This window comes from Lampetra planeri, chromosome 42 (assembly GCF_965212315.1).
Source record: "Lampetra planeri chromosome 42, kcLamPlan1.2.h2, whole genome shotgun sequence".
In the NCBI taxonomy this organism is placed as follows: Eukaryota; Metazoa; Chordata; class Hyperoartia; order Petromyzontiformes; family Petromyzontidae; genus Lampetra; species Lampetra planeri.
In genome coordinates this window covers 8,857,379-8,885,241 of record NC_136148.1, presented here as the reverse complement: position 1 = coordinate 8,885,241, position 27,863 = coordinate 8,857,379, and the positions used below count along the sequence as shown (strand labels likewise).

Here is a 27,863-nt window from a genome sequence, read left to right as displayed (position 1 = left end):
GGCACACGGGCCGGGGGGAGGGTTGTGGTAGACTGAAATCGTCCGGGCGTAGCGAGGGCGGTGAAGATGACGCGCGTAAGACGCTGGGCCATTAAAGTCGAGCAGGGATGGTGCTGCAGAGTGAGCCCGTCTCTGACCTACACGTGTACTGTATGTGCATTTTCATTCTCCACTCTGGATTTCTCCCACGTACACCAACAGCGACCTCATCAAAGAATGCCCGTCGGTCGTCTTCCAACGTAGAACCCCTTTTGAACAAAACAGCGTCTTTACACGCAGAGGGGACCTTTTAGGCACACAAATCAAAATCGGAGCTTAGCAATGGATAACGCCAGCACGTCGGTATTGGCAGGTGGTCCTTCACAAAGTACGCGCAGGAGGAGCAGTTACACACACGACGGGCGACACTTCACAACGCCGCGGCGTCGCGCGGTCAACGTTCACCAAAGCAATGTCCTCGTGTCTCCGTGCGGTGTTGGGCCTGGCCTGGTTGAGCCAGACCATTCCCATTCTCTTTGGGACGATGAGGCTCCCGCACCTCTCTCTACCGTTCGCTAGACGGCTCTCCCAGGTTACGTGTCCCCCCCCTTTTAGAGGCAAAGCGTCACGGCGTGGTCAGGCGTACAGAGACAAGGGCGGTTGGTCACGTAGCACGTAAAAACGTAGTACTTTTAAACGCTGAAGAATTTTTATTTTTAGATATATAAAAACATGAAATGATTGAAAATTAAAATGACTAATTGATGTTCGTAACTTTACCCCTTATTGTTTAGCTTACAAAGTGTGGTCACCACCGCTAGCATCACCTGCCAGCATGGCGCGGGGACCTTAGGCAGCATGGCCACGGAGGGCCCCAATGTCCACTTGGAGCCCCGGCAAGGAACATCGGGATCATGCGCATTTCCAAAACCCACAGATGAAGGAGATAGTGCTGTTCCAAGAGTTTTATAACACTTGATAATGCGCACAAAAAATTTGGTGCATTACACGCAAAAAAAAATATTCAAAACGCACCAGAGATGGTTCAAACTGATATAACTTCATGATGAGTAAATTTGAAATGTTTCAAATGTGGAAGTTTTAAAGTCAAATGTGCAATCGTCACTCGCACAAGATACGAGCCGTGTCCGCGCCTATCCAATGGGAGCACGGCGAAGCTCCAAGGAGCCCAGTGGCATTGCAAGCCCCCTGCCCGTTTCAAGAGAAGTTGATTCGTGTACACAGCCTCATGGACTCGGTGAGCAACGCCACGGGTGAGCCAGTCAACATCCTTGAGCAGCCTCAGTTGAGTTGTTTTTTTATGCATATGTACGTTGAACTTCTTTCACACCGTACGTAGCCAACCGTGCCAATCGTCGGATTTTTGCCCCCCGTGCTCTCAAAACGTTATCCGAGATTTAAATGGAACAGGCAAATGTAGAGGTGGCCCAGGCGGTTCGGGGAGCCAGCACCGCGTCAAGAGCACCGAGGAGGGAGGCATCGCCGAGAGCCTGGGACCATGCAAAGGCAGCCGCCCCACGGTTAAAACGATCGCTCGGGTACGGTTGAATTGTCATTTCGTTTGGCGGATTCCCTCTCTTTGTGCAGGGTACGTGGTAGTGTGTGCAAGAGGCATAGTGAAGAGCCCCTAAAAGTAGTCCTACGGCGTCTTCTTCCGAGAGGCGGTTCTTTAACACCAAGCGATGCACCGCTGGCTGTCACCGCCGAAGGTTACAAATGCAAATTTCTCCACGCCACAGCACGACTGATAAAGGACCAACGAAAGATATTTTGGGTACAACATAGAAAGGAAAACACAGGAAAGAGTGAGGTTTACAACATTTGCCGTTTCATTGCTATGGTAAACACTTTTGTAAAACTCATGAAAAGTAAACTCGAGGTGTAGATTATTTAAGGGTTTGGACTTGGGTTGTAAAGCTTTGGGACCGCGATCGGTGGCTGTGAATCTCTGCTCCAGGAGACCCACCGTCAGGACGCGCGCACAGCTCCAGACGGGGTTTTTGTTTTATGAGCATCAAGAGCAATGGGGTGGGCACTGACCCTCCATTGGTGGCAAAGAAGTACATTTTGCGTTACATTTCACATTCCTATGACAGGGGCCTGTGTATTCAAATTGGATGACCCCACTGTTGACGTCCCGAATCGCAACCTACTAATGGCGAACGCTCTGACCGGAGTGCCGCTCATTTGCTCGGCGTTACATTTCATATTGAGAAGCCAAATGGGAAAGGAAGACGCACCGCTAACAAATGGGATGAGCTGCTGCCGCCGCTGCTTTTACACGAACCTCACCCCACGGCCCGCCAGCACGTCGCGTCAAATCACCACGCGTCGCCGCAGCCTCCTCCTTTCAGTCTCTCCTGGCGCGTCGCCCGTGTGCCATTAAGCGAAACCCGGTCTCCTGCAGCTAAAGTTGTATGCTTCAGAATGAATGTTTCCACAGCTTTTCGGGGAGTGGGGTGGGGGGAAGATAGGGTCATGGACAAAAATAAATGACAACACCGTGTGAACGAACACAAAGCATCCCACACGTCTGCGCGGTCTGCACCGTGGAGGGGGGACCTTGTTGTTTCCGACGCAGCACTGCTGGGAGGTGCGTTGCACGGCCGAGCTCACACGCGGCTCGCTCGCTGCGGGTCCCAGTCGTGGGATTTCTCGGCAATACACTCGCTTTAAAAACACAACCGCAAATTCGCTTAAAATCAAACACCCCCGTCTTCTTTCACCCACCGACCTCTCTAACAACAATAGTAATACTCTGTGCACCGAAGCAAGTCTACAGTCGTTTTTTGCTAAAATACGACTTGTCCGCGCTTTTCATTTCCCCCGTCATAAAAAAGATCTTCATGAATGCATCTGCCCCTGCCCTCTACGTGCTGGCACAGGGGGCGGCTTCAGGAGGCCCGACAAGACGCACGGAGCGCTCATTCCCCCCCAACCCTCAGTCAGATGGAAAGTTCTACTCAAGTCTCGCCAAATGCAGGTGAGGCACTCGAAGAAATGGAAGCACGGCCTGAATTCGGGCTACCCCAAACACAGACCAAATCGATTTTAATGTACTAATTGGCCACGTACGATGAAAGTCAAACGACTTTCATCGACCTCTTGAAACGGAGACTTGGACAACTGGTACAGATACGTGGCGGGGAGGGACAGTCTGGTGTGGCAAGAAAGTGGTGTGTAAATGTCAACGTGGGATTTGGCTCCAATCTTGGTACACGAATGCCGAGCTTATTGAAAAACTCCACGTGACAGCAGGTGGCGCTGTAAACACCACGAGTGGAAAGACCACGAACAGTAAAATGGGAGCTACACGAAGCATCAGCGGATTGGGTCACAATGATGGATGTGCTCCAAGTGGAGCATGTGCCTGGGGGGGGGGGAGTTAATCCGTTGGTTAAGAGCACGGGGGTAGGGCGCGCAGGTCTGGTTGGCTGGTGTGGTTAGTATTGCGGGCAGGGTTATACGTTATGATTGGCCGCTATTTTAGCTCCGTCGCCTAACAGTTGTCTTCTTTCCCCGATCGCCAAGCCCGGCACTGCCGGTTCTCCGCCGTTCACCTTCGGTTGTCGCGCTGCGCTCTCGGCGTTACCAATACGAGGGGTCGTTAGCGGGCAGCGATAGTCGGCGGCACGCATTGAATGCACACGGGCTGAGCGTGGCGAGCAGTTTGACTGCAAAGCCACCGAGCAGCACACCACATCTCCACACTTCCCCTACCTCAACACCGGCATCTCGTCTCCTTTAACACACACATACACACTTGTTTAATGAACACCCTCGTTAAAGCCGCCCCTTGTAGAGCCATCCCCATACCCAGTTGTCACGAACCAGGCAACGGCGAGTTGAAGAAATGCCCTGCAAATATTTAGTTTTCTATTTATGTATGCATCTCTCTCACGTTCTCTTTCTATTTCACTCAAATGCAAAACGTTTACAATATCGGAAGGGGGGAGAAAATAAACACAACAATGAAATAAAAACTTCTTTTAAAACACACGCTTATAGTCCGTGGGTGGTTAACATCGCCGCTGTAACCCCGGCGAGCCTTGCTCCGTGGTGCCGGGCAGCTTGAGGCGGGCGGCGGGGCACGGCGGGAGGCGCAACTCGTCCCATCGCTCGCGTCTCGGCGAGCGGCACGAGCGCAGCGGAGCGCTCGTGGCGTTTGTCTCTGTGCGCGACCCCGAAGCTCCACCGGGCGGTGGGGGCAGGCTGCCCGTAGCGCGTGGGTGCATCATGCGCGTGTGCAACAAAATAAACAAAAATAATAATAATAATGAGTCGGGTTGGCTGGGTCGTATTTTTTTTCCGGAGCGCATGCATTGGCTCTTCTTCGCTCCAAAACACTCGCACGCACGCACCACGCACACGACGCACGCGCCCCCCGTGCGTTGTGTGCGACACTAAAGGTAGTCTTCGAGCCGCGCGAACGCGCACGCCCCGAGGCTGGAGCGGGACATGAGGCGCAGGCACTCGGTCACCTGCCCCACGGCCAGCAGCAGCGCCGGCTGCTTGGGAAGGCCCTGAGCCTCTGCAGAGACAAGGGCAGCAGCAGCAGCAGCACACACGCAACGTGGTCAGACGTCGCCACTCGGCCGCGGGTCTCGCATTCGACAAGCCACGGTGTAATAATCCTGATCAATTTGGCAACGGACCGGTACTCAACATTTCCTTTTGCGGCCCTCAGCTGGTGATGGAAATTCCACATTCCTATGCAACTGGCTAGTACCCCCCAAAGTAGGATGACTACTGACTGTCGATGCCCACGGTGACCCCAAACAGATGAAGAGACCCCTAAAAGGAAAAAAACTTTAATATTCCCAATTTTGCACCAAGCATTTCGAACATAGCCATGTGGCCAGCTACATGGCTGGCCACATGGCTCCACCAAGCATAGCCCATGTGGCCAGCTATCCTTCAGAAAACTCTCATACGAAAAAAAAGATGTTCAATTTTGCCACCAATTCCATTGTAATAACGCATCCTGGCAGTGGGATGTCAAGGCCACTTGTGTCCACACGCGTGTGTCCGAATGCTGCACCTAGGATAGTGCTGTTGAGTGCACTGCAGATCTGTTCCCTCTGCGTGGCTTCGAGCTGATAGCCCACGGGGCTGTTCCAGGGGTCGGCGTACGCCAGCAAGCTGAACGCGTCCTGCACCAACGCACGCACGCAAACGCCACGCATGGCACTCGGTCTACAGGGGCAATATACACAACGCTCCTAGCCCCCGCCCCGCCAATACAACAGCTCCAAAAAATTGCAGCCTCCCCCCGAACGCCACACGATGCCCAAGGCAACCGATTGAAACTTGCGTCGGCTGAAAAGGAAAGGGCGTGCTTTTATGTATGTACGTTGAACTTCTTTCACACCATTCGCAATTGCCATTGATCACACGATGTTATTATTTTGCACATACAATCCTAATTCGGCATTTAAAGCCTTGATACGGTATTTATTTCTCTGCTGTAAAAAATCAATCGTAAGGTTTTGTGTTTTTCTATTTTGATTAAATTTCTACAAAAAAGAAAGTTAAATATTTTTTATTTGACGACTAAAAGAATACCGTTGCGAATGGAAGAACAAAGTTTACCAAGTGATGTTTTTTCCCCCATCCCGATGTTACATGTGCGTCACCCCGTGTGGGTATAATGGCAGATTGTGTTTCAGCAGTGACATTGGTGTCTCTCCCCTTCTCAGTGGCACTCGAGGCTCCGGCTCTTTGCAAACAAATGTACATGTGCGTTGAACTTGTCGCCCCGCTCGGAGCAAACCGTGATAATTCAAGGTGTGGAGGAAGGACAACAAAGTAAACACACAAGTGACTTGTTAGCCGTGAAATTGAAAATTATTTTTCGGGAAGTTACATTATAACGAGCAGTTGTGCAAGAAATCCACAGTCCAAGACGCCACAAATTCTGCACAAGAGTAAACAAAAAATCGAAATCATCACGATCAATGCTTGTGATTCCACCACGCTGCCATCGCTTCCTCCCTTCTGCAAAAATTCCTGAAAAGTTGTTGCAGTCGACACCCCGATCTTCAAGCTCCGCTCATGACCAAGTCTCCGGACGTTGCCTCTCCAGTGCGAATGCCGCCTTGAACGGCAACAGAGCGGGGATCGCCGTGCTCGAGGTGCACGTCGTGCGGCGGTTAGCGCTACGCCGCACTACGAACCCGGCGATGCGAGTTCGATTCCCGCTCACGGCCACCAGCAACAAAAGTGACGATTATCTAAACTGGTCCTGGGCCTCCCCTAGGTCGACTCTGAGTACCTGGTGCGGTGTGTAAACATCGCCACTGGGGAGACAAAGGTGTCTAGACGTGATGGTGGCCACCCCTCTCTCTCGTGTGCCGTTCCGGCCTTCATACATGATGGTCGCTAACAACATTCCGTTGTTCAGGCGATACGGGAGATATTTGTTGTAGTGTGTGCGTGTGTGCGCTTGCCTGCAGCGTGCGTGAGTTGTCGGCGGTGTGCTTGCCGTCCTCGCGGGTCAGCGTGTCGCACATGAGCTGCAGCTCCCGGCCAAACTGGATCATTCGCTCCACGGCCGCCTGGAACCCCCCGCACAGCTGCCTCCGCACGCCAGCCACGTCTACGTCTGGAACACACCGCGCACGCCACGTTACCCCAACCGCAAGAAGCACACGCACCGGACAAATGGCAGTTCAACACCACACGCAGACACAACACATCCACAGGCACCGCACTCACAATGCACATCATGCAGACCGGACACTGCACAGACCGCATCCGGCACGCGCACAGGTACACACAAACAGCGTGCACAATGCACCCACGCGCAACACACTCGTGTAAAACACTTGGTGCGGAGAACACAGCATGGTGCACTGGCTACGGGAAAGTTCGCTACGTGCGACTCGTGACAGGGAACAACACTCACTCTGGGCAACACAAAACCACGGGCGACACTCGCAGGCGCCCTCGGTACGGCCGACGCTCACGACTCACCTCGGGATGAGTACAGGATGCGGAACCCACCGCGGGGAACCCACCGCGGGGTTCCGCACGCTGGGAAACGGTGGTGAGATGTTAACTACCTCGCCTGGTATACAGGAGGTCGCGGGTTCGATCCCGACCCCGAGGCCTGCTGTGTATTTGGAGTTTGCATGTCTCTCTCTCTCCGTGGTGATATGTTAACTACTCGCCTGGTATACAGGAGGTCGTGGGTTCAATCCCGACCCTGAGGCCTGCTGTGTATTTGGAGTTTGCGTGTCTCTCTCTCTCCGTGGTGAGATGTTAACTACTCGCCTGGTATACAGGAGGTCGTGGGTTCGATCCCGACCCTGAGGCCTGCTGTGTATTTGGAGTTTGCGGTGTCTCTCTCCCCGTAGGAGCGTGGGTTTTTCTCCTAGTCCTCCGGTTTTTCCCTCGAAATTTATAACCAACACGCATTAATAGTAATTGGCTGCAATACATTTCCACGCAATAAGCAACTTCGTTGAGCTATAATTTGTGGGCAGGTCGCTTCTGAAAAAGAGAAAAAATCCTCAGCAGGCCTTATCTGGTACAATAAAAATAGCTAAAGAGCAATGTCAATAAAACCCTACGGGGGCGCGTGCGCACGACGGGAGACCCACACGCCGTACCCATGTCGGCGTCGTCCTCCTCCTCCTCATCGAGGCGCGCCGTCACCGTGCCGTCGTGCTTACAGCTGCCGTTAAGAACGCCATTGGTCTCGGCGGGCTCCGTCACGCCGTTGCTGTAGTAGTCCATCCCCTCCTCCTCGTCGTCCTCCTCGTCCTCTTCTTCGTCCTCCTCGTCATCGTCGTCCTCTCCATTGCTGCAGGCGCGCACACGGGGGGGGGGGGGGGGGGGCGGGGGCGAACAGGGGGGTTGGCTCCGTGTAATTAAATGGGAGGTGGAGGGAGCCGGGTAGGAAGGGAGGCGTCGTTACCAGCCAGAGTCTTCTACTTAAGCGAGATGCACACTCAAGACAATGACCGGGTGCTATTATATTTCATTGCGAAAAAATAACACCAATCCGCTGCGGTTGAAATCAGACATTGGCAATTCGCTTCTCAACTCTTCGCTGGCAGCTTGCAGGGCACGCGGGCCGCCACGACGGCTTCTCCGCTCTACAGGCCACCATGGCACGCGGCTCCCCCCCCCCCCCCGCCAGGGCGCCGAGGAGCCGAGGAGCCAAGCCACGAACGCCGGCGACACTGACCTGCTGTCGTCTGTGTTGGAGCTGCCGTTGTGGTTGGCTGTGTGCTTGCCGTGCCGGGCAGAGCCGGGCGGCTTTCCCTCCGACACACCATTACTGCTGCCCGCCCCCTCACCTATCACACAAAGACAAATATCCTCTGTATAGCCTTAACAGACTATTGGGGCAAGTGCTGTTCGCGAGCACGTACGAAGGCTGGCACGGCACACGAGGGTCAAACAGCGACAAGAGGGTCAAACTGCTGTGAGCGGGGGCGGCACCTATGAGTGCAGGCATGGAAAAAAAGGTAGTGGTGTGGCCATGCCCGGCCACCATCGTCTCCCAGTGCTGTTGTTCACAACCCACGCCATGAACCTACTCAAGGTTCAATTGACGTAGGAGAGGCCCAGGTGCACTTGCCACCGATGTTACTCGTAGCCGGGAATCAATACGAGGCGGTCACAGCTTGGTGCTGCGCTACCACTCCCGCTCGGAGCTTAGTGCTGCACCAGCACGGCCTGCGCTGTAGGTCCCCACAACCCTACATCACCGTCCCCACGCTCTCTCCGTGCGCGCGTGACGGTGCCTCGTGCGCCCGGGCCCACGCGCCAAGGCGCGTACTCAGAGGATGTGTGCAGGCCCCGTTGGAGGACGACGAAGACGACGAAGAGGAGGACGAGGACGAGGAGGTGGCCGGGTGCAGCACCGGCGCGGCACCGGCGGCCGCGGCGGTTGCTGTGGCGGCGGCAGCGACGGGCGCGACCTGCGCGTGCGCGGGGCTCGAGCCCGGCGTGTGGCAGGAGCGCAGAGGGCTCGCCGGGTAGGGCTCCTGCGACTTCGGGCTGCGCACGCCGCCCAGCGAGCGCACCTCGCTGTCCGTGCCGTTCACCATCTCCACAAACTGCCGCACCCTGGGGGACGCAGCACGCGAGGTGGGGGGGGGACACACACGTGGTTGGAGCCACGGCGGTTGCCGCGTGGGACCGGTTGTTACAAAGCCGCGGGAGCTTGCTGAGGCTACGGGGATCTCTTGGCAGACGCAGACATCACCTGGAAGTGTTGCCCACATGAAAGGCTGTTGCTAAATTAGCTCCAACGTGATGGAAGATGTATCCCGACGTGAAAGAATAGGCCACATACCCTTTATACGGGATCTCTAGAGTTGCCTCTGTGGTGGCAATCAGGGTACTTTACCCAAGTAATTTTTCTTAATTAAATTAGTGAAATATGAATTAATGCCCGAAGCAAAAATATTTCGGGATCAACTTGAATTTCCATTATTCCATAGACCACCTGGAGAGCCGTCATGGACCCCTGGTGGACAGTGCACTAACCAACCAGAGAAGAGTCCACTGTGAGACCAGGATTATTGGTTCCAAAATTGTGTTTTACACTCAAAACACCAGTCTACGACTTACACCAACTATCCTATAATACTAATGATGGCAAAAGGAAAAGCATTTGATAAGATTAGGTTCTCCTTCTATAAATACAATTATTTTCATATGGCCAGAAGAGGCTAATGCTAAGCAATGAGTTGACACTGCTGGCACAAAGAACAATGAGAAATGGATTATTGCAGCACCCAGCCAACAACAACAATAATAATAATTGGGCTGACAACACAATTGTACAATCCGTTTCAACACAATATCCTAATTTATTCCTGTCTTTCTGCAGAATGCACCTTCGGGTATGAGAAAAGCCTCTCATCCACAGCAAGTTATACAACCGGGGGACACCTCCCAGCATCGGCATGGATTACGCACCAAACACTCGCGATTCCGTGGGGAGGGAAGCCAGTGAGACGTTTGAGTGGCGTTTTGGAGCGACATCGGGTGAAGACGAGGGCAGGGTTAATGTGAAGACAGCAGAATCCAGTCCGCATGGAATATATTGCAAACGCCACTTCTGAATGGGTTTTCTCCGGATGTACTTGCCAAACAAAGATCCTCCGTGTAACCTTTAATAGACTGCTGGGGCAAGTGCTGTTCGTCTGGGCATCAGTACGGCACACGATGCGGTGGGTGGCCGTGAGAGGGAATCGAACTCGGGTCGCCTAGTTCGTAGCGCAGCGCGCTAACCCGCTACGCTTGCTGCTCGCACGGGGAAATCGCTCGGCGAGACACAAGTCAAACGTCCCAAGGCCGAGAGCTCGTGAAAACAGTCTCCGCCCTCGGGGACCGCAGATAAACCAAGCGGCGTGAGTGTTATTGGCCTGCGCGCGGCCGGGGGTGCTGGCGGCGCGGTGGAGACGCAACGTGCCCCCTTACTTGAGGCGAAACAGCAGCTCCGGATTGCGGTCAAGCAGGCCCGGGTAGCACTGCTGGGTCGTGTCGATGGCCTCTCCCATCCTCCCACAGAGCACCAGCTTCTGAATGCCTGCACGCGACCCAAAAGCACGCACGCAGACCAACGTCTCCCGCTTTAGTCTCGCCGACTACGGGCGAAGAACCGACCACCCGCAGGCCGTAACCGGGCCGTAGCTTCGTTGCATCTGGCCCACTGACATGTGAGCCCAACCACTTACACAGCGGTTGGAAGGCCCAACTAATGCTGGTGATCAGTTGTCTGCTGGAATTCAGAATCTAGACTGAAGGAGAAATCCGATGAGCTATGAAGCAGTGGGGGCGGGTCAGTAAGCTACAACAATAAACAATATAATTGAACCTGGGTTCTCCATAATTGAGCACAGCACGGACACATTTGGATTAGGAATCTGTTATTTTAAAATACGCAAGCAAAGTATATACATATAAACAACAAGAACGAGCAAACGGTGTCTTCCGGATTAAATAAGGTAAATTGTCTCATGTGAATGAGACGCTGTATTTCCAAGGCTACGCAGTGCAAAACACTGCATGCCGAGATTAAATACAATGCTGAGGCTGTACACCCAGAACACTGTGCAAGCCTCAAGGGTGCCGAGGTATCCACCGAAGCCTGACCTCGCCACCGACATCATCAGCTGATTGCGCACAATACAAGGACTATAGGGTACGATGCCATTTGTTCAAACGTCCACCAAGAGCAAACTGGTGAATGTGAAATGTTAACACACACACATGCACAAAGAGAGATATTCCCGTATAGCCTTAACAGACTGTTGGGGCAAGTGCTGTGAGCGAGCACCTATGAAGGCCAGGACGGCACACGAGGGGGTGAGCGGCCAGCAGCACGCCCAGCCGCCTTTGTCTCCCGAGTGGTGATATTTTTACGCATCGTACCAGGTACTCATTTGAGGCTGAGTCGACATAGGGGAGGCACAAGACCGGTTCAGATAATCGTCACCGATGTTGGCCGTGAGCGGAAATCGAAGTCGGGTTGGCAGGTTCGTAACGCATACACATATACACACACGCGCAAAACACGGATGCTAATTCGCAGGTTCATCTGTACACATGCCGCATGACCTCAAACGAGGAATACTCGCGCATCGTTAAAATAATCCGCCCGGCCGTTTGCTTTTAATAGGCGAACAAAAATACACCGTGCGTGTGCGCGCACGAGCGGACTGGCATCCTGTGTCCAAAGAGCGAGGCAGCAGCGTGGCCGATAAACCCTGGGACAGAATGCATGCTCCCTGCAGAAACGCCAGCCCGGGGTCCCCAGGTCGGCAGAGGTTGGGGTACACGGGGTCACAGGGTTCACAGAAAAACGGCTGGGGTCGGAAATCAATAGCGCCTGTGTGCTATCCCAACGAGTGTTGTAATAAAATGCGTGCAATTCATGTAGACAGCAGCAGCACCAAGTCTTTGTTGAAGAACACAAACGATCCGCATGACACACACACACAACACAGACGGCACTAGCTGCATTCGAGAAGGCAAAAGCTACCGCCATTTGCCACTAAGTGGTGGTGACATCACCACAGCGCTTGTGCCAGGCTAGGTGCACTTTGAGGCTAGGGGCCATCCATTTAGTACATACGCATGGAGGGGGGAGGTAACCCAAATGCGTTCACTTGCGTATTGTCTACATTGGCCTTCAAATGAGTTAGATAGTCCGGCAGCGGACTATCTGTTTGCTTAAACACCTTAATATTATTAATCCTTGATCGTTTCTGCGTGGATTAAATATCGGCCGTTCATAGGATACGGGGGGGGGGGGGGGGGGGCGTATCAAGCGTATGCGTGTGTACAGGGAGGAGGAGAGGGGTCAAGTTTTGACATATTTTTGCAAACTTACAAAATGGATGGCCCCCTATTGTGAAGTATCGAAGGTTTGCTAACAGGAGGTCATGGACAGACCCAGGTGTAATGGGTTAACCCTGTGAGATGACTGGCAGATGCACTACCTGTTCAATACAACATGAGACACGAACAAAGACCAAGATCCCCCGTATAGCCATAACAGACTATTTGGGCAAGTGCTGTTAACGAGCACCGATGAAGGCCGGCACGCTACATGAGGGTGTGTGGGCTTGCCAGCAGCACGCCCGGCCACCTTTGTCTCCCTCGAGGCGATGTTTACGCATCGCCCTAGATACTTATTTGAGGACGAGCCGACCTAGGGGAGGCCCATGAGCAGTTCAGATAATTGTCATTTGTGTTGGCCTTGACCAAAAATTGAACCCAGGTGACCGGGTTCGTAGTGCAGCGCACTAACCGCTACACTACATGTGAGACACACGCGCGCCCTGCGCACGCACCACCAATTTCCCGTGCTGCGCACTGTGCACTGGGAGGCACTCACGTTGCCGATTCTTGATGGAGGAGAGCTCCTCTTGGAAGGCCTGCCCGGTCGCGCGGGCGAACGCCTCCGCTGTCGTGCAGTAGCCGTGGTGCACCAGGTAGGAGGCCATCATGCTGTGCCACGCGAGCGCACGACCGTCACACGGAGCGCCGCCCACACCACCACGGCGAAACACCAACGGCGTAATGGCACACGCGCCACAGGACCGCACAGCCCGTGCACAGCCCACACAATAATAATAACAGTAGCGTTTATGTGGTGCTTAAATGCCTCGGCAACTCAAAGCGCCCAAGGTTACACCTCGCATTGAACATTTGAAAATGCACAAGGCAAACAATACAACTGGGAAATTGCGATCTCCATGCTCCTTCAATCATCATCCGAGAGCGCATCATCATCCGTCGCCAACACCACACCTGGCCGCCGTCGTGTGACCAGTGGCAATGTTCAAATACGGCACTAGGCCCTCGCTTAATGTTGAGCCAAGCAAAGGGAGGTAGAGATAGGTTTCAGATGTCACTCGTCTCCCAATGAAAAATGTTGATACACCGCACCAGGCACACCCATTTGAGGCCGATTCAACTAAGGGGAGGAGGCCGAGGGCAGGTTCAGACATTGCTCATCACCGGCGTACACGCCAGGTCCATGCGGTTGTGGCACAGTGCGGGTACTACTGCGCCATCTTGCAGGCTGCGCACCACACCGCACACACCGCACCACGCACACACCTCTCCCTCCCCATCGCCACCTGCGCAGAATGGATTTGGACAAACTGGCCAGGACACTTAAGGACCACGTCGGCTTCACTCGGCACCACTGCCAGTCTACGATTGCTGCGGTGCATGCAGGAGAGCGCATAAGTGCGTGTAAGTGTGTGCAAGTTGAAGTGCTGGTATAGCAGTTAGTGCACTACACTACAAACCTGGCCACCTGGGTTCGATTCCCATTCACAGATAACATCAGCGGTGATTATCTGAACCAGTCCTGGGCCTCCCATTCGTTGCCTCAAGTCAGCATCTACCAATACAGGCACTGGGGAGGGAAAGGCGGCCAGGCGTTGATAGTAGCCACACCACCCCCTCGGCACGCCGTGCCGACCTTCACGATTTGCTCGCTAACAGCATTTGTACCTACAGTCCATGCAGACCGCACACGGGATTCTTGTCCGTGCGTGACGTGCGTGACGTGCGTGACGTACGTCTGCAGCGTCATCTGCCAGGTCCCGTGCGGCTGCGCGAGGGGGAAGCGTTCCACGGCGGCCGTGATGCGCGACCGCCACTCCCGCATGTAGTCCTCGATGTCGAAGACAAAAGGCCGCGAGCCGAAGTTCGCCTCCACCACCTCGCCCGGCGTCTGCAGCCCCACCGTCGGGTACAGGTTGGGCTGCAAGGGCCGGGCAAGCCAGGATGGAACATGGATGGCGGGGAGAAGGGAAGGAATGGAGAAGAGACGGAGGTTGAGACATGTACGGTGACTGCGCAGGTGTTCGTGGTGGTGGTGGTGGTGGTGCTGTATAGCTCCGTGTTAATCGCTTGACGGGCTGGGAGCTTCTTCAGGAACTGAACTGGGCTGGACAAGCCAGCCAGGGCACTCCTAGGCCGCCCTCGGCTTCCCCACCCAATATCTCTGGCAGGCTATGACTGAAGCAGTGTATGCAGCTGAGCAGATGATGATACCCCCCAAGCTTTATTTTCACCTTTCAAAAAACAAGTCCACCAATTGTGAGTGATGAATGACACTAGAAATAGATCCAAAACAATATAAGAAGTTGTGGAAGATTGCCAGTACTTGGCTTTTGGGATTTTGCAGGTATTGCCACGAAAAACATGAATGTTATTTTTTTTGTTAAAAGATTTACCCAGATTAAGTTGCTGAGAAGGTTGATACCAATTTCCTACAATAATTTCCTACAATAAATTTTTACTTAAAACCTTCGTGACTGTAGGAATTCATATTCTATGGTTCTTTCGGTAAAGTCACGTAGATAGAACAAATAATAACAATAAAATAATAATAAATTACCCCTGGTGACGATTGCTTGTGTTGCGATCGAAACGTCGTGATATTTTTTTTTTCATTTCCTACAATAATTGATATGCATCCATTAACCCCCCCCACCCCCACTGGCCTTCATACCTGATTGGCTCAAAAGTGACGACACCGCATGTATCTCTCTACTTAACACCGAAACAGCAGGATGATTACTCTGCCTGTCGCCTGATGATCCTAGTTGTAATTACCGGCAAAATATCAAGGAACTAAAATTGTAAATGTTGTGGCTTTACTCTCCAACACACCGGTGTGCTGTACAAGAAACGAATTGGTATGTTTTGTTTACGTGACAAACCTTACTAATTGGCTGTGTCGGGTGGTGGCGGTTTAACAACACATTGAAACTTACACGAGCTAACCCAAAAACACGTGTGAATAATATTGGTCGCGAAAGCCGACATGTTCATATGCATTTTTGTTAAATCTGACTTAAAGCTTTCGTGACTGCAGGAATTAATATTCTTGGGTCTTTCGGTAACGTCACGTAGATAGGTTCAAAGAAAATAACCAAAAATAGTAAAAAACTACGTTTCTATCGCAACACAAGCGGTCGTCTTCATTTTTTTGTTATTTTTTGTTATTTTCTTTGAACCGATCTACATGACTTTACCGAAAGACCCAAGAATATGCATTTTTGTTGTTTAAATCGACACTCCAAACCTATTACTTCCATGAGCAATGCCCTGCCAACTTATGAACGCAGATAAGTTTTTATCCTGATAATACGCTCCCCACTAAAGTAAAGATGCAGTGCACTATTCACATACGGTTCCAAAAATTGCCAAAAAAAAAACCTCTCATGAATAGGGGTTAATGTTGGCAGGTTAACCGAAGTTCCATGGGAGTCATGTTTTGTTTGGACCTCAACTTTGACGGTGGAAAGTCATGATTCAGTATCCGCCCCACAGCCCTCTGGCCTTCAATTCCCCCCCCCCACTTCCATCGCCTGGTGATCTTCAACCGCGTCACGTTCCGACAGGATTTGCAAGATACGCCGTGAGAAGCACGTTCCGGACATGTGACAAACTGGTCCCCTCAACAACTTTTCTGTCACTTATTTTGCTCCTTTGGGGTAAATACGATGAGAGGTAAAAAGGTAAAAAAATACGATGAGAGGTAAAAAGGTAAAAAGGTGTCGATTTAATTGCTGAAATTAAACCACATTTGGTGTGACTAGCCGATGGGGATTGCAGATGAATGTTTCCCAGTAGGATGTGTACAAGTGGGAATTGAGCTAACACGTTGTTGTGCAAGCAGTGTCATACATGACAGTGGAGTTGCACATTGCACTGCACAGGGTATATCGAATACACACGTCATTACATTTAACCCCAACGACTCAACACTTACACATTTTTTAAAATACTGACCAATCAGTGGGGTGTTTCCACTACTTAGGTAGTGGCCTTTGAGGAATCGCCGGCTCCGTATCTATACATGGTGCCGGAAACTACCCGGGTTAGGGCTCTTGTTTTCAACCGACGATGACATTTTATAGGGAGAGTAATTTACGAGTGGCTTTCGCATTCAGACGAGTGGCAAACCCTGCGGTAGTTTACAGTCGAACTGAACACGCTCCACTTGCAATAATGACTTGTTTTTTATATTGTTCACACCGAGGCGTCTGAAATTAAACGAGTTGTGCCGAGGTTCAACGCTTCTCACCGGGAGGTCTGTGAAGGCAATTCCTACAGAAGGGATGGGAGGAAGGTGGATGGAAGACAAAGATATATGTCAGCACAGATGGCTTACAAGCATCCACCACATACACACAAAAGCAAAGACTCCCAGTATAGCCCTTGCAGGCTGTTGGGGCAAGTACTGTTAGTGGGCACCTACGAAGGCTGGCACCGCACACGAAGGGGCGGTGTGGCTAGCACCATGCTCGGCCGCCTTTGTCTCCCCAGTGCTGATGTTTACATAACACACCAGATTCTAATTTCAAGTGGATTTGATGTAGGGGAAGCCATAATTGGTTCAGATATTGATCAGTGATGTTTGCCACGAGTGGGAAGCAAACTCGGGTTGCCAGGTTCATAGCGTAGTGCGAATTCCACTGCCCTCCTACACCGTAGACACACACATGCGCGCACACGGACACAAACACACACTTCATCCCTGTTTATCAGAATAACTGTAGGAACAAGTGCCGCGTGAGACATAGCACACGGGAGCAGATGGGATCAAAAGCAGACCTGGTCATCTTTGTCTTCTCAGTGCACACTGCTTTAGGGACTCATTTTAGGCTGAGCAGAGATAAGAGCGGCTCAGACCAAGCTCAAGACTGCAATTTCCACTGGAGTTGCAACAGACAGCTATTAGACCAAAGACACAGCTACACCAACACAAACACACCACAAACACAAATAAACCACTCCACCAACACAAACACACCACAAACACACTGCTCACTCCAGCAACACAAACACACCGCCCCACCAACACAAACGCATCACCAACACAAACGCACCACTCCACCAACATAAACCCACCACCAACACAAACCCACTGCACCACCAACACAAACATACCGCTCGCTCCACCAACGCAAACACACCGCTCCACCAACAAAGACACCACACCAATACAAACGCATCACCAACACCAACACACCGCACCACCAACACAGACGCACCACCAACACAAACACACCGCACCACCAACACAAACACACCGCACCACCAACACACCGCCCCACCAACACAAACACACCGCCCCACCAACACAAACACACCGCCCCACCAACACAAACACACCGCCCCACCAACACAAACACACCGCCCCACTAACACAAACACACCGCCCCACCAACACAAACGCACCACCAACACAAACATAAACACCCCACCAACACAAACGCACCGCACCACCAACACAAACACACCGCGCTCACCAACACAAACACACCACCAACACAAACACCCCACCAACACAAACACACCGCACCACCAACACAAACACACCGCACCACCAATACAAACACACCGCGCTCACCAACAAACACACCGTCCCACCAACACAACACACCGCACCACCAACACAAACACACCACACCACCAACACAAACACACCACACCACCAACACAAACACACCGCCCCACCAACACAAACACACCGCCCCACCAACACAAACGCACAGCACCACCAACACAAACACACCGCCCCACCAACACAAACACACCACCAACACAAACACACCGCCCCACCAACAAACACACCACCAACAAACACACCACCAACAAACACACCACCAACACAAACACACTGCCCCACCAACACAAACACACCGCACCACCAACACAAACACACCACCAACACAAACACACCGCCCCACCAACACAAACACACCACCAACACAAACACACCGCACCACCAACACAAACACACTGCACCACCAACACAAACACACCGCCCCACCAACACAAACGCACCGCACCAACACAAACGCACCACCAACACAAACATAAACACCCCACCAACACAAACGCACCGCACCACCAAAACAAACACACCGCGCTCACCAACACAAACACACCACCAACACAAACACACCACCAACACAAACACACCGCACCACCAACACAAACACACCGCACCACCAACACAAACACACCGCACTCACCAACACAAACACACCGTCCCACCAACACAACACACCGCACCACCAACACAAACACACCACACCACCAACACAAACACACCACAAACACAAATATACCACTCCACCAACACACACACACCACAAACACACTGCTCACTCCAGCAACACAAACACACCGCCCCACCAACACAAACGCATCACCAACACAAACGCACCACTCCACCAACATAAACCCACCACCAACACAAACCCACTGCACCACCAACACAAACACACCGCTCGCTCCACCAACGCAAACACACCGCTCCACCAACAAAGACACCACACCAATACAAACGCATCACCAACACCAACACACCGCACCACCAACACAGACGCACCACCAACACAAACACACCGCCCCACCAACACAAACACACCGCACCACCAACACACCGCCCCACCAACACACTGCCCCACCAACACACCGCCCCACCAACACAAACACACCGCCCCACCAACACAAACGCACCGCCCCACCAACACAAACGCACCGCCCCACCAACACAAACGCACCACCAACACAAACATAAACACCCCACCAACACAAACGCACCGCACCGCACCACCAACACAAACACACCGCGCTCACCAACACAAACACACCACCAACACAAACACACCACCAACACAAACACACCGCACCACCAATACAAACACACCGCGCTCACCAACACAAACACACCACCAACACAAACACACCACCAACACAAACACACCGCACCACCAATACAAACACACCGCGCTCACCAACACAAACACACCGTCCCACCAACACAACACACCGCACCACCAACACAAACACACCACACCACCAACACAAACACACCGCCCCACCAACACAAACGCACCGCCCCACCAACACAAACGCACAGCACCACCAACACAAACACACCGCCCCACCAACACAAACACACCACCAACACAAACACACCGCCCCACCAACAAACACACCACCAACACAAACACACTGCCCCACCAACACAAACACACCGCACCACCAACACAAACACACCCCCCCACCAACACAAACACACCACCAACACAAACACACCGCCCCACCAACACAAACACACCACCAACACAAACACACCGCACCACCAACACAAACACACCGCACCACCAACACAAACACACCGCCCCACCAACACAAACGCACCGCACCACCAACACAAACGCACCGCACCACAAACACAAACGCACCACCAACACAAACACACCGCCCCACTAACACAAATGCACCGCACCACCAACACAAACACACCACCAACACAAACGCACCACACCAACACAAACGCACCACCAACACAAACATAAACACCCCACCAACACAAACGCACCGCACCACCAAAACAAACACACCGCGCTCACCAACACAAACACACCACCAACACAAACACACCACCAACACAAACACACCACCAACACAAACACACCGCACCACCAACACAAACACACCGCGCTCACCAACACAAACACACCGTCCCACCAACACAACACACCGCACCACCAACACAAACACACCACACCACCAACACAAACACACCACCCCACCAACACAAACACACCGCCCCACCAACACAAACGCACAGCACCACCAACACAAACACACCCCCCCCACCAACACAAACACACCACCAACACAAACACCCCACCAACACAAACGCACCGCACCACCAAAACAAACACACCGCGCTCACCAACACAAACACACCACCAACACAAACACACCACCAACACAAACACACCGCACCACCAACACAAACACACCGCGCTCACCAACACAAACACACCGTCCCACCAACACAACACACCGCACCACCAACACAAACACACCACACCACCAACACAAACACACCACCCCACCAACACAAACACACCGCCCCACCAACACAAACGCACAGCACCACCAACACAAACACACCCCCCCCACCAACACAAACACACCACCAACACAAACACACCCCCCCCACCAACACAAACACACCACCAACACAAACACACCACCAACACAAACACACCGCCCCACCAACAAACACACCACCAACAAACACAACACCAACACAAACACACCGCTCTACCACCACAAACACACCGCACCACCAACACAAACACCCCCCCCCACCAACACAAACACACCACCAACACAAACACACCGCCCCACCAACACAAACACACCGCACCACCAACACAAACACACTCCCCCACCAACACAAACACACCACCAACACAAACACACCGCCCCACCAACACAAACACACCACCAACACAAACACACCGCACCACCAACACAAACACACCGCACCACCAACACAAACACACCGCACCACCAACACAAACACACCGCCCCACCAACACAAATGCACCGCACCACCAACACAAACGCACCGCACCACAAACACAAACGCACCGCCCCACCAACACAAACACACCACCAACACAAACACACCACCAACACAAACACACCGCCCCACCAACACAAACGCACCACACCACCAACACAAACGCACCGCACCACAAACACAAACACACCACCAACACAAACACACCGCCCCACCAACACAAATGCACCGCACCACCAACACAAACACACCACCAACACAAACGCACCGCACCAACACAAACGCACCACCAACACAAACACACCACCAAACACACCGCCCCACCAACACAATCGCACCGCACCACCAACACACCGCTCCACCAACACAAATGCACCGCACCACCAACACAAACACACCACCAACACAAACGCACCACCAACACAAACACACCACCATCACAAACACACCACCAACACAAACACACCACCAACACAAACACACCACCAACACAAACACACCACCAACACAAACACACCGCCCCACCAACACAAACACACCGCACCACCAACACAAACATACCACCAACACAAACACACCGCCCCACCAACACAAACGCACCACCAACACAAACACACCGCACCACCAACACAAACACACCACCAACACAAACGCACCACCAACACACCGCTCCACCAACACAAACACCACCAACACAAATGCACCGCACCACCAACACAAACACACCGCTCCACCAACACAAACACACCGCTCCACCAACACAAACACACCGCCCCACCAACACAAACGCACCACCAACACAAACGCACCACCAACACACCGCTCCACCAACACAAACACCACCAACACAAACGCGCCGCACCACCAACACAAACACACCATTCATAATCAACGTTTTTGGGTTTAGATCGCGTTATTTATAAATGTGTCGTAACCCTCCACCACCCGACACGGCCAATCAGCAAAAAAAAGTGTCACGTTGACAAAAGACAAATAGTTCACCAACACAAACGCAAGCAAACGCACCACATGACACACCGAGCCTCAAAACAGCCATCACTCATTCACGTAAACGGACTGTATTTCTACTGCGCACGCTCAATCGACTACTGGGTGAAATCCTCGAGTGGGAGTTATCTGGTTGTCCTCGTTGTCCACGCATAGCAGTGTCAGCTGGTGAAGGGAGGGGGTGTTTGGGGGGGTGCCCAGACAAGTGTTCAGACATCACCTGCCGCGGACGTCAGCCGTGGCTGGGAAACCAACCGGGGTCGTGGGGTTTGTCGCGCGCTGCGCAAACCCCGGCGTCGCTAGCGCCACCGCCACAAGTACCGGGATCCACGCTCCAACGGTTACACAATTCTACTGAAATCTCGGGGATGGGTTACGGAATCACGAACTCTCTTCAGCAATGAAACAACAATCTCACGATTGAATCGGACCACAGCAGGCACAAAGATTTTTCCAGTTTCGGTACCTGGTACGGAAATGGAAATAAACGCGACAGGGTGGTGGTACGACACTATGGCATTCTAAACATAGCTTTAAAGGAACAGGCATCACCGTGTAAAAACGATATCTGGAAACAATTTCAGCCGAGTAGACCAGACTGAAACTACCTCCACACAATCACCAAACCCGCAACACCCCACTTCCACGCGGGCCACATCACCACAGACGGTGCGTGTGCGTGCGTGCGCGTGTGTGCGTGTGTGTGCGTGCGCGTGTGTGCGTGCGTGCCCACCCAGGCTGTGCCCGTTCTTCGTGTAGAAGGCCGTGTTGTTGACGAGGTTGACGCAGCAGCCGATTACGTCGCCCGTCGTGAACGTGGGGCCGTACGGCTGCCCCGAGCCTGACGAGCAGAAGCTGTGCCCATCATCGCCGTGGTAACCGTACGAGTACTTATCCCAACCTGCACGGAGACACGGGGTGGGGGAGAAGGGACGCCGAGCCGGGGGGGGGGACACACGCGCTGTGAGGATACGCTCTTTCGGCCCGCGATACAAGACGCGCAACCCTACGGACGTCGCGAGGGGTCGCCGGTTGATTGGCGTCGCGCCAGGCGAAAACGGAGAGCGGCAACCCCCACCGCCAGACCCTCCCACGAGGCGCGTCAGCCCCAACGATGTACGGGGCGACTCCGATGGTGGAGCCACGGCGACGACGGCGCCATTACCCGCAACAGTCAGAACCGCAGTAATTGTGGCGTTAGAGGATGGAGACGGTGCTTGCCACCGTGAAAATGTGGCTAACGCTTGCTCGGATCACCTACACCATTACACACCATCTGATCGTTAAGCTGGTGGTAATGGAAACGTGGTGTGACTGTGATTAGTTATTTTTTTATTTTTGCGATGGGCGACTCTAAGGATATTTTTTTTTATCACCAATTATGTTATAAACGTGATATTAAACGTCCTCTTTGGATGCCCTACGCAGCGGAGCATTAAACCACGCGAGCTGTGGTAGCGCGTACAGACACGCACACACACGTACCACCACTTCCACAGCGAATGTGCATAGAAAGACAAATATGCCCCAGCATAGCCTCTAACGAATTGTTGGGGCAAGTGCTGTGAGCGAGCACCTATTAAGGAAGCACGGCGCGAGGGGGTGGGTAGCCGGCACTACACCCGGCTGCCTTCAACTCCCCAATGCTGTTAACACACCACACCTGGTACTCATTTAAGGCCGAGTTGACCTACAGGAAGTTCAGGGTCAGTTCAGATATTTGTCACCGATTTTGATGGCGAGCGGGAAATTAACTTTGGTCGCCGGGGTGCACAGTGATGGCAATATGACATAATTGTAGCTAAGAACATCACCACCATCAACAACCCTCGTCATCAAACCTTTCAAATATTCCCCCGTGTAGCCTCGAACAGACTGTTGGGGCAAGAGCTGTGAGCGAATACCATCAGCGCCTATGAAGGCCAGCACAGCACACAAGGTGGTGGGTGGCCAGCTCCACGCCCGCTCGGCCACCTTAGTCTCACCCAGTGGCGATGTTGACTACACACCGCACCAGGCACTCATGTGGAGCTGAGTCTATCTCGGGGCGGCCCAGGTCCAGTTCAGATAATCGCCACCGGCGTTAGTGCTGGCCGTGATTGGGAATCAAACTCAGGTCACCGGGTTCTAACTCTGGATGTTAATCGCTCAAGACAAACCATACATTCTAAATTAAACCCTAACCCTAAACCAAAACTTACTCTTCGGTTTTTTCGGTAAAGTCACGTGACTTTACCGAAAAAACCAAAGAGTATGAATCCTTGCAGTCACAAAAGCTTCAAATCTAGAACCTAAACCAAAACCCTAACCTCTGACCCCAAACCCGATTCCTAAACTCTATGTCTTAAGAATATTTGACTACTATAAATTTTCACATAAGCCACTTTTGTTGCGCTATCATTTGTGGCCAGGTCGCTTCTGAAAAAGACCTATACAGCTCAGTGGGCCTTACCTGGTAAAATAAAATAGTAAATAATAGTAAATAGTCGAAGTACATTGCGCTAACCACTATAACCACACACACAACCACCACTTCCACAGAAACGGCCGCAGCAAAGCTTGATTAGGCTGTTCATACGAATTAAAAAAATTACGTCTTCTTTGGTAGATCCATACCTATCAGGCACTTAACATCAAATTAAATAATCGGGAGGGATGGTTGGGTGTTGACATCCAATTATCCACCCGGGGTCACCCGGGGTACCATTGTGTGGGGAAGTAAACAGCGGCTGTCCTATGGATAGCCTCGTCCCCCGCCTCTGGAATGTGGAATTTCCGCCACTGGCTTGAGGGCCGTAAACTGGAGATGAACACCACCAGCTCTATACTAACTAGAGCCAGAAATAACTTTTCACTTTTCCTCTTGACCTGTGACCTCCAGGCGCACCGCTTACAGCGCCCTCCAGTGGCCTTGCACGGGCATCCCCCTCGCATGACACGAGACCCCCAAGATCCCAAACACAAAGATCCCCCCCATATAGCCTTAACAAGATCCCGACCACATGACGGCATGCAGTGCACGCTGGGAGCCCCACTCTATGCACGCTCGTCAATGGAACCCGACGCACAGAGGGGTAGTTGAAACCCGTAATAGCTGCACGCCAACCTGTAGCAGGGTGCCAAGGTTGAGACGTTAATCGGACGTCTTCAAATTTCACAAGCGGATTGCAACTGCCACTGCCTTGGATTAATATAAGTAAAATAACTCCAAATGTGTTTTGGTTGTACCTTCCCTTAGCCCGGTAAGAATAATTTGAGGCTCTTCGTGTATTTAATATAAAACACATGGACAAAAAAAGGCAAAACTTTGGGTGTGGTGGCGATGCTACACCCATAACCCAGCAACGTGTAGGGCAGTGAGATTGGCGGATCACACAGAGATTACACCTTCACCGATGACGGGAACCCCCCTGGAATGGCCATTTGCTGCCCGCGGGCAAGTCCGGTGAGTCACGAACCTGCTTTTTGAATTTGAGCGCCTTCCCATCTCCTGCCTGGGGACTTGCCTTCCCCATTAGCAAATATACTCGAGGAATGTGCCAATCATTCCAACAAATGTGGCAACGGTCAGAACATTTTTGGGAGTCTTTCCCCTCCCATGGCTCTTTTCCCAAGCTCTTATAACCTTGCTCAATTCAAGACAGGCCAGTTAACTCATCTGTTAAAACTCTGAGAGAGCTAAAGAATGCTTGTCTGCATCAACAACACATTAATAAAGTTTAAACATGAAATGTATATCTCTTTTATATTACAACTCAACACGAGCCCGGTGCAAAGCATCGATCACGGAACGGAGGGGGAAGAGAGCAGGAAGAGTTTGAAGTTAAGATTTGGGCCATGACGCCAGCACACCACAGTGTACGACGCTCGTGAGTGACCATAGTACTGGACGTCTGTGGAAAAGAGCTTTATAGCTCATCGGATTCCTCTAGGAAAAACAGATTATGATTCAGATAGTATCATTGCATCATTTGCGTTTATCACAGGGCAGATCGCCAGCTTCAGAAGAACGATTTCTAATTTACAAGGTAAAGCCCACAGAGCTAAAAAGCTTATTTTCAGAAGTGACCTGGCCACAAATGACAATTCAACGAAAGTGGCTTATTCCGGTGGACATTCATAGCAGCCAAATACTCTAAAACGCTCTGAACGCCGGTTTCTAAATGTGGAGGGACGAGACGCCGTCTCGGAACAACAACAGCGCCCTGCAGAAATCCCTGAAGAACTCACGAGCAGCTGTGGGGAGGGACGAGACGCTGTCTCGGTGCCAGTCGCCCAAGTGGCACACGCGGCACGGACCGCTCGGACAACCCCTTCGGCCGCCTGCCACGGTGGGCCCTCATTATCAACTCATCAATTCTTAGCCAAGCGTTGAGACAAATGTTGATGTTGCTCAATGAGCGTTCTGGCAGGAAGATAGTGGGCGATTTGCATCAAGCCACATTAGGAAATTATTTTTCACACTCCAGAAAAGCACATTGTAATATATAATAATGAGATACAATACTTTATCCATTAACTGCTGGATGAAGGCCTCCCTGTAATCTGTCAGTCACGAGGGTTGTTTGACCATACTTCACCGCGCTGGTCAGTGTGGATCGGTGAAGGGGGAAGCTGCAGCTCTGAACCGAAGTCAGGTCACACAGGTTCAAGCGTCTTCAATGAGACCATTGAAACCGTGCCACCTTTTTTGCGAGGGCGACCCGGTGTAACAGGCTAAAATAACCCCTGCCCCGATTAAACCCGGGTATAGTTTGGCCCAGGCCAGAGTATACCCGGGGGCATAAAGTATCCTAGGCTAAACTATACCCGGGGGTTTAAACTAGACTGGGCCAGACCATACCCCTCCAAGCCAAAATATGCCCAAAGTGAAAGTTCAAAGGCAATTATCCATACAGAGAACAGCCGACAACGAACTTCAATCGATATCTAAAAAGCGTATAAATGGAAGTAAGAATCTCAATTTGATCAATTAAAGCATTTTTAGGGTTAGGGTTATTATTATTTTTTTGTGGTTGAAGCAATCAAAGTCTATGTGTTTACAGTTTTAAATAAAATGTTGGAAAAATTTAGTAATTCATGTGTATATCGCTCAACACTATTACTACCATGGGGGTATGATTTGGCCTAGAGGGGCATAATTTGGCCTAGGCCATAATATACCCCAGAGTATAAATTGGCCTAGGCCATAATATACCCGGGTATAATCTAGCCTAGGCCGTTTTAACCCCGGGTACACTACGGCCTGTGGGTATACTACGGCCTGTTACACTGGGACTAACACAATGTGCGTAATGCAAGGGGGTTGTGGGAATTAATTCAAGAGACAAATCGAAATGGCACGGAAGAGTTTTTTTTTTGACGGGCGACTTAAAATCCTGGAAGAATAGAGCGACGTCACCTTCAGCAGAATAAAAACGGGTGCTCTGCTAGCGGAGGAATTAATGGAGTATTCCCGTATCAGAGAGCCCAACTCTGACCAATAAACCAGAAAAAAATACATTGATATTAAGAGCCACTTGTGTAGACAAAAAATCTCAGTCAGGTCTCACAGGGAGATGAAGTGCATTAGCTGATTAGCGGTGGATTTGTTTTGATTATTGGGGCAAAACTCAATCACCATTCACTGCACACAGGGGGCAGAAACCGACACAACGCACGCCTGGTGCAACCGAATACATAAAACGGGGTCAAAGTGCAGCGTACAAGAAAGAAGCTGCTGCATCGTGTGTCACACCGCAGTGCAGAGGGGAAGGCATTTTGTCACAATGTCGCACACGTTTGATTAAACAGCCGAGGCAACAATCAATAGCGGTGTGGAGCACGACGACGGTAAAGGGGAGGGGGGGGCTATGAACCGCCCCCGACACCACCGAGTGTTGGGGACATCCCACAAGCAGGAACGATGAACGAGTGCACTCGCAACTTCTCCAATAAGAGCTGCGACAAGCGGACA

The 27,863-nt window shown here is 52.0% G+C and overlaps 1 protein-coding gene across 2 annotated transcripts in view; it reads right to left on the bottom strand.

Annotated features, from left to right (window-relative positions):
* Positions 1 to 669: 669 nt before the first annotated feature.
* The window catches only part of LOC144732380 (ran-binding protein 9-like), a 63,397-nt gene continuing 36,203 nt past the window's right edge, over positions 670 to 27,863 (bottom strand). The window contains exons 1-12 of one of the 2 annotated variants that reach the window (XM_078613883.1): positions 26,138 to 26,206; positions 22,641 to 22,808; positions 16,583 to 16,605; positions 14,064 to 14,248; positions 12,866 to 12,978; positions 10,444 to 10,552; positions 8,792 to 9,081; positions 8,195 to 8,306; positions 7,614 to 7,807; positions 6,450 to 6,604; positions 5,042 to 5,153; positions 670 to 4,531 (exon numbers count right to left, since the gene is read on the bottom strand). In XM_078613883.1, coding sequence (XP_078470009.1) covers positions 4,404 to 4,531; positions 5,042 to 5,153; positions 6,450 to 6,604; positions 7,614 to 7,807; positions 8,195 to 8,306; positions 8,792 to 9,081; positions 10,444 to 10,552; positions 12,866 to 12,978; positions 14,064 to 14,152 — 1,302 coding nt within the window. In that variant the 5' untranslated portion in view covers positions 14,153 to 14,248; positions 16,583 to 16,605; positions 22,641 to 22,808; positions 26,138 to 26,206 and the 3' untranslated portion in view covers positions 670 to 4,403. Of the gene's footprint in view, positions 4,532 to 5,041; positions 5,154 to 6,449; positions 6,605 to 7,613; positions 7,808 to 8,194; positions 8,307 to 8,791; positions 9,082 to 10,443; positions 10,553 to 12,865; positions 12,979 to 14,063; positions 14,249 to 16,582; positions 16,606 to 22,640; positions 22,809 to 26,137; positions 26,207 to 27,863 lie in introns of those variants that run through there. The other variant, XM_078613882.1, reaches the window with a different exon arrangement.